Genomic DNA, 8,474 nt, shown 5'->3' with positions numbered 1-8,474 from the left:
CAGACAAGAATAAAGAGTAGTACCAGTATCCAGTAAGATAAAAAGAAGATCAAGCCTGGAGACCGCCATGGTGCGGCGCGGGCGGTTAGGAACTCCCAGGGCCGCTCCAGCATTCCTTTCCCTAGCAGAGCAGCTCAGGCCCAAGCCTCCTGGTGCAGGGCAGCAGGCGGCGCGGAGTGGAGCAGCCAGCACAGGCCTTCCTGCATGGGCCGGCCACCGGAGCTCCTCTCCACAGCAACCAGGGTCCCACACACAGATGGAGGCAGCGCCGCTCTGACCCGCACCACTTCAAACCGTGTGCCCCCAGCCCCACTCTCTGCTTGTTTTGTTTTTCAATTGAGAGTTTGTCTGTGTAACAGCTCTGGCTATCCTGGAACTCAGTTGACCATGCTGGCCTCAAACTCACAGAGATCTGACTGCTTCTGCTGTGCCCATGCTAGGATGAAAGGCATGTGCAAACAAGCTGAGCTCCATGCCGAGTTTTTTTTTTAATGTTCTTTTTCTTATTGGGTGTTTATTTCATTTACATTTCCAATGCTATCCCAAAAGTCCCCCCCACACTACCCCTCCACTCCCCCACCCACCCACTCCCACTTCTTGGCCCTGTCGTTCCCCTGTACTGAGGCATATAAAGTTTGCATTACCAACGGGCCTCTCTTTCCAATGATGGTTGACTTGGCCATCTTCTGATTCATATGCAGCTAGAGACACGAGCTCCGGGGGAGGGGGGGGGTTCTCGGTAGTTCATATTGTTGTTCCACCTATAGGGTTGCAGACCCCTTTAGCTCCTTGGGTACTTTCTCTAGCTCCTCCATTGGGGGCCCTGTGATCCATCCAATAGCTGACTGTGAGCATCCACTTCTGTGTTTGCTAGGCCCTTGCATAGTCTCAAAAGAGACAGCTCTATCTGGGTCCTTTCAGCAAAATCTTGCTAGTGTATGCAATGGTGTCAGCGTTTGGAAGCTGATTATGGGATGGATTCCCAGATATGGCAGTCTCTAGATGGTCCATCCTTTCGTCACAGTCCAAACTTTGTCTCTGTAACTCCTTCCCTGGGTGTTTTGTTCCCAATTCTAAGAAGGGGCAAAGTGTCCAAATTAACACAAACAAGTCAATGGCCTTTCTGTACCGAAAGGATAAACATGCTGAGAAAGAAATTAGGGAAACAACACCCTTCTCAATAGTCCTACCGAGTTTTGAAACAAATTCTATCACTGAATATCTCAGGACATCCCATGACTCCCGGGATCTTTGTATCTCCACCTGACACCCGGCTCCATCAGCCCTGGGTTTGGAGATGTCTATTTCAACTGCATTGCCTGAACTTTTTACATGATGTTGAGAATTAAAGGGAAAAATGCTTGCAAGCCAAATACAGGCATATATTAAAAAAAAAAAAAGTAGAAGGATACAAAACCAAGTTACAAAACCCAGTTGCCCTTCTATACACTAACCATAAGACATAGTGACAAGAGCGATCATGGATTCATTCCCACATACACAGGTGTCAAAGAAAATAAAATGTCATGCTGAAGAGATGGCTCAGTGGCTAAGAGCATAGACTGCTCTTGCAGAGGTATTGATTCCCAGCCACCACATGGTGGCTCACAACCATCTGTACTGGGGTCCAATGCCACCTTGTGTGTGTGTTTTGGGGAGTCTGAAGACAGCTACAGTGTACTCAAATAAAGTAAAATCTCTCAGACCACTAAAATCAAGATAACAAATGACCCAATTTAAAAAAAAAAAGAGGGGTATGGATCTGAAAACAGAGGTCTCAAAATAAATTTTAAAAAGATTAAAGTAAAAAAAAAAAATCTCTAAAGTGTTCCACAACCTTAGCAAGTAGAGAAGTTCAAATGAAAACTACTTTTAAATTCATCTTGCCCAATCCAGAATGGTTAAACTCAGGAAACCTGTGAAGCACAAATTCTGGCAATTTTGTGGGAAAAGGGAACCCTTGTGCACTGGAGGTGTGGCTACAAGCTGATGTCACCACTCTGAAAATCAGTGTGGAGAATCTTCAGGATCCTGAAATTACATACAGAGTGGGTTCCAGGACTTCCAGGGGCTACACAGAGAAACCTAGTCTGGAAATAAAAAACAAAAAAAAAAAAAAAAAGGAACAAACAAACAAAATCTAAAAGTAGAAAAAAGAAAAGAAAACAGAAGAAAAGAAAAGAAAAAAAAAAGGAAATGACTGTTACGGTTTAGCCAAGGAGAATATTATGTATGTTAGGAAACGATTCTATGTAGTAAGCTGTAAATTCAACACAAAAATTTGATATTTTTATAATATTGACCACAACTATACATAAAAAAATATACCCATGTTCAGTGTACCTTGACAACACAATAGTTTGAGGCTACACAACAAAGAACAAACAGGGCCAGAAACATGTATGTGTAAGTTTGGTTTTAAGAAAGGTGCAGGGCTGGAGAGATGACTCAGTGGGAGCAATTTCAGTACACAACAATTGGTTAGTTCTCAGGCAGAGCCAGGCACTCAGAAAGCTGATGTAAACTGGGTTAAACAGACACTGTGGGCATGGGGAAAGCATAGAGTCCAGTCCTCCTGCTGTTAGGAGGTGCCTACTGAAGCCATGCAGTTAAGGACACCCGTCATGTTAACTCTCAGGACCATGCTGCTGGATCTGCCCGAAAGTGCTGATAAGAATCTGCAGAGGGCTCTACAGTAGAGACAGAAACCAGGTGTGCGATGTTTGGTCCACAGTCCGGGAACTATGTTGCACTGCAGGGGCCACACAAGTGGGGCTTCCCCATTGTAGGCAACCCCTGCACTCTGTACCAGGTCTTCAGCTCCTCACAAAATTACAGAGTGATACACCAGGGTCTTCTGAGCAAGATAATATTAATATAAATTCTATTGATAAAATGTATAGAGGGATACTAATATCACATGATGTGGTTTCTGATTTATAATCGTGAAAATAATACAGAGCAAATCCCTCTTCCTTCTCATGGTAGAAATGGTTTAAGAAGAGGAGAGAGCACTTCAGAAGAGGACAAAATCAGTCAGGGATGAATCATGATGCCCCTTTGTGGTCCCACTCTACCTTTCTCTGAAGATGGCACAGGAGCCCTGGTGTACCACCCTTGACCAGGAGCCACGTGCAGACACCTGCTGTCTTCCACCAACATGTTATTGCATCTTTATTCCCTGAGGACTTGTATGTGAAATAAATAGATTCTCAGTTTCTTTTCCTCATGTGTCTTTTTGATTAGTATGGTAGGTGTGGCCCTAATCAAGAAATGCCATTTGTAGAGAGCATCAAGGTCTCTTTCTGGAAGTTGATGGTACCAAGTGACCAGCAGTAGCTGTTTAATATCACAGAAGGTTGTCACATGTCACAGTGAGTGTGCATTGACCCATACATTGTTTTTGTCCTCCTAATACAATTTTCTCCCCGGATGAGCTGGCACTTTTAAAGGAATATTTCTAAATTATACAGGTCTCAAGATTTCAGAAACACTCTAATTCTTAAAATAGGCTCCCACACTTGTAATTTCATAAACAGTAACTGATGAAAACTAAACACCACATAAAATTCCAAGAAACACCTAATGACCTGTTCTACCCTGTCCACCCTCTGGCTCTAAGTATCAAACATTGAACTGTCATTTCTTAGGGTCACCAATGGTGCAAGGCACACTGAATAGTAGCTGGATATCTTTCTACCCTATGTCATAGCGCTTGGGTGATTGAATTCGCCCTGCAGGGGATGTGCCCACCTGCGCAGAGCGGGAAGGACTCACAAGCTGCTCCATCACACACAGGCCCATGCCGCTCACACACACCACTCTGCTCAGACCCCTCCCTTCCTCACCTTGCATCCTGGGCTTGCCTTGAGTCCAGATATATCAAGGACCTCAGCACAAGGCCCTATACCCTGAACCCAATACAGGAGAAAGTGGGCAATATGGCTCGCCATCCTAGCAGAGGAAAGGACTTCCTCAACTGGGTCCTGGTGGAGTGGGCAGTAAAATTATCAGTTGACCAATGAGAACTCAGAAATGAAAAGCTCTAGCAAAGAGAAGGAGAACATCCTTGTGATGCAGAGATTGCATACACAATGTCAGAAAACCCTTTACTAAGTTTAATTCTGTCAAAGTGTTGGTGGCTAGAATACACAAAGAACCTTAAAACTAAATGGCAGGAAAACATGCACCCAGTTAAACATTTCACCTTGAATTAAACAGGGAGTACTCACAAGGGCCTTGTGTATATGAATTCATCCCCTGTTACTACTTATAAAAGACCTGCATAGAAAAAGGCTAGCCAGACTGCTGCCGCCTGCCCTGGCCCAGCCGGGGGTCCCCCCCTGTAGTCGCCGCAGTCCCGGGGAGAGGCACCCGACCCCTGCTCGCGGGGGGGGGGGGGGAGGGGGCGCCGCGGGCTCCGGGAGCACGGACGGCCCCTACCCATGAGGCCCTGATGGAAAACACAAAGGATCTGAGTCGGAAGAGACACTAGAAGTCACCCAAAGCAGCCGCCCCTGTCCAGCTTCTGACGAGTGACAGAACATTCTTCACAATCCAAAAGAAAAAGCAGACTCGTTCGGGATGTTTGACGGCTATGATAGCTGCAGTGAGGACACAAGTAGCAGCTCCAGCTCTGAGGAGAGTGAAGAAGAAGTTGCTCCTTTACCTTCTAATCTCCCAATCATCAAAAATAATGGACAGGTCTACACATACCCAGATGGTAAATCTGGCATGGCTACCTGTGAGATGTGTGGGATGGTCGGTGTGCGAGATGCTTTTTACTCTAAAACAAAACGTTTCTGCAGTGTTTCCTGTTCAAGAAGTTACTCGTCAAACTCTAAGAAGGCAAGCATTCTGGCCAGACTTCAGGGTAAGCCTCCAACAAAGAAAGCAAAAGTCCTTCAAAAACAACCTTTAGTTGCTAAATTAGCTGCCTATGCTCAGTATCAAGCTACCTTGCAAAATCAAGCAAAGACAAAAGCAGGCAATTCTGCAATCTCTGTGGAAGGCTTCAGCTGGGGTAACTACATCAACAGCAATAGCTTCATAGCAGCTCCAGTGGCCTGTTTTAAGCATGCACCTATGGGGACCTGCTGGGGTGATATCTCGGAAAATGTAAGGATAGAAGTTCCCAATACAGACTGCAGTCTACCTACCAAAGTCTTCTGGATTGCTGGAATTATAAAATTAGCAGGTTATAATGCCCTTTTGAGATATGAAGGATTTGAAAATGATTCTTCTCTGGACTTCTGGTGCAATATATGTGGGTCTGATATTCATCCAGTTGGTTGGTGTGCAGCTAGTGGAAAACCTCTCGTTCCTCCTAGAACTGTTCAACATAAATATACAAACTGGAAAGCTTTTCTAGTAAAAAGACTTACTGGTGCCAAAACACTTCCTCCTGATTTCTCACAAAAGGTTTCTGAGAGTATGCAATATCCTTTCAAACCTTGCATGAGAGTAGAAGTAGTTGACAAGAGGCATTTATGTCGAACAAGAGTAGCAGTGGTGGAAAGTGTAATTGGAGGACGACTACGGCTGGTGTATGAAGAGAGTGAAGATAGAACAGACGACTTCTGGTGCCACATGCACAGCCCCTTAATCCACCATATTGGATGGTCAAGAAGCATAGGCCATCGATTCAAGAGATCAGATATTACGAAGAAACAGGACGGACATTTCGATACACCTCCACACTTATTTGCTAAGGTAAAAGAAGTAGACCAGAGTGGAGAATGGTTCAAAGAAGGAATGAAATTGGAAGCTATAGACCCATTAAATCTTTCTACAATATGTGTTGCAACCATTAGAAAGGTGCTGGCTGATGGATTCCTGATGATTGGGATTGATGGCTCAGAAGCAGCAGATGGATCTGACTGGTTCTGTTATCATGCAACCTCTCCTTCTATTTTCCCTGTGGGTTTCTGTGAAATTAACATGATAGAACTGACTCCACCCAGAGGTTACACAAAACTTCCTTTTAAATGGTTTGACTACCTCAGGGAAACCGGCTCCATTGCAGCACCAGTAAAACTATTTAATAAGGATGTTCCAAACCACGGATTCCGTGTAGGAATGAAATTAGAAGCTGTAGATCTCATGGAGCCACGGTTAATATGTGTAGCCACAGTTACTCGAATTATTCACCGGCTCTTGAGGATACATTTTGATGGTTGGGAAGAAGAGTATGATCAGTGGGTAGACTGTGAGTCCCCTGACCTCTATCCTGTAGGGTGGTGTCAGTTAACTGGATATCAACTACAGCCTCCAGCATCACAGTCATCAAGAGAAAGCCAGTCAGCTTCTTCAAAACAGAAGAAAAAGGCTAAGTCTCAGCAATACAAAGGACATAAGAAAATGACCACGTCACAGCTGAAGGAGGAGCTGCTGGATGGGGAGGACTATAGCTTCCTCCACGGAGCATCTGACCAGGAGAGCAATGGCTCTGCCACCGTCTACATCAAACAAGAGCCATGAGGCGACTCAGAAACCATGGGCAGACGGGGCTGTTTACAGGACTGATTTGGAATCAGCCAGCTGTATAGCAGGCTATTCCACTGGGACATTTTGCTAAACACAGAAAAAAGTTCAGTTTCAGATTTTTCAGGTGGGGGGGAAACTATTTTGGTGGGGGGGCAATTTTTCAATTTATAAAGACGGACAATTTTTGTGTTGTATTTGAAGCTTTTGAAAGAATTTTGTAATATTTTCCAAGTTTGGATTTATGTGCATTGTTAACAAGAACTGAAATTATAACTTTTTTGGTAAGATAAAAGTTTAGGTAGCAGGATTGAAGGAAATGATTAAGAAGGATATAGTTGTAAATGCAAATGAACTGTCATTACAAATGAACCTTCTTGGTACCTGTTGGGAGATTTTTTGGATTTTAGAGTTAGGCCAGTCACATCTCCAGCTTCCTTTGCTGCGAAAATATGCAACTGAACCCCTCACAGAGGGCTCATCACCATGTAGATCACGGAAGGGGTCATTAATTGTGCTCGCTGACGTTTTATTGCAGCCCATTTAACTGTTTGTACAGAAACTTTTTCATTCTGCTAAAATTTATTTGGAGTTGTATATGAAACTAGGGGAACTCTGGATACTTTTATATGCTCTCCTTCACGTAAAGATGATTAAAATTGTCTAACACTAAAGTGTTAAACTGGAATGGTTGACAAAATACACAGGATCTCAGTCTACATAAAGGGTTGGGGGAAATTAGTATTTTCCTAAGTTTATTCTGTTTTCCTTGCTAGAAAACATCCCATAAAAGGGATATTCTTATCAGACCTCTGCCATTTCTTCTATCTGTGAGAGAGCAAGTGATGTAGCCACACCTGAAAGCAGATACTGTCCTCTATTACCAAAAGAATCACATGAAAAAATTGTTAACCAAAATAAGTGTAGATTTCAGAATCATTCCAGCTCTACTCTTAACTGTCCTGGATTTGTTAGAAACTGATTTGAAAGAAATTTTTCTTAAAATTCCATACACACACACACACATTATGAATTGTCTTTAATTGTCGTCAGAATTTATTGTAACAATTGATTTGGACCATTTTAAACATTCCCTATTTTAAAATTCATACGGCTTCCTTAAGAAGTAGAATGAAAGGGTAAATTGGTGACAGGTTTGCTCTCTGCGTTTTCTAACCTTCTACCGAATTGTGACTGAATCAGAGAGCTCTAGCATTTACCAGTGAGGTTCATAAACTAAACTCTCAGGAATTCATTGCATCTGTTCTAGAAGTGCTTCTGGGTCTGAGCCTGGCCTCTTCAGAGTGGTAATACTGCCCATTTCCTCTGGAAAATAGGCAGGGCTAATGAGAAATTAATCAAAATGATTAACCTCTGCAGCCCTTCAGCCTATGGAATGCTTTAAAAAAAAAAAAAAGAAAGAAAGAAAGAAAAAAGAATGCTAATGGAAAACCCCAGGAGACATTTTAGGTAAGATTTTTGTTTGACTTTTAAATGCATAGAACATTAAAAACCAGCAATTTATTTTCTAAAATATTGCTCTACTTTTGGGAATAATAGCATTGGTAATATGCACAGGTTTACCTCATTCTATGCAAGAGGGGTTAATAACATAAGGTTTTGTAGTAGCTACTGGAAGTAAAATGTGTTACTTTTTAGTGTAAAAATGTATGGAATCGCATGTCACCATTTTTTAATACTGACTCTGGGGGCTAAATGCAGATCACATCAATGCAAGTTGATTCTTGTGTCAAATATATGTGAATTCAGCTTTAAAATTACTGGATATTTATCTTAAACAACAGTGCTGAGAGGGACCTACTGTAAATGTGACATCCTCACACTTCCCAAATCTTTGACTTGGAAGGATCTTCCCAGAAGCTTAAAGCCTAGAAGAGGTCCAAAGCAAAGGTCATAGCAGTCTTTATTCTCAGGCTCAGCATGAAACCCAGGACTGTGCTTCCATGGTACCAGGGCAAGAAGCCTGTTGG

At 42.9% G+C, this 8,474-nt stretch overlaps 1 protein-coding gene across 1 annotated transcript; it reads left to right on the top strand.

Annotated features, from left to right (window-relative positions):
* The first annotated feature begins 4,413 nt into the window (after positions 1-4,413).
* On the top strand, positions 4,414-8,474 carry LOC147004781 (MBT domain-containing protein 1). The gene has a single exon (XM_085838184.1). It carries the CDS (start codon positions 4,585-4,587, stop codon positions 6,478-6,480), a length of 1,896 nt encoding a protein of 631 aa, XP_085694310.1. The 5' UTR covers positions 4,414-4,584; the 3' UTR covers positions 6,481-8,474.

Source organism: Mus caroli, unplaced genomic scaffold, assembly GCF_978045245.1.
Source record: "Mus caroli unplaced genomic scaffold, Mus_caroli_1 scaffold_5, whole genome shotgun sequence".
NCBI classification, from domain to species: Eukaryota; Metazoa; Chordata; class Mammalia; order Rodentia; family Muridae; genus Mus; species Mus caroli.
Note: the sequence above shows the minus strand (reverse complement) of the source record. Positions and strands in the feature narration are given on the sequence as shown.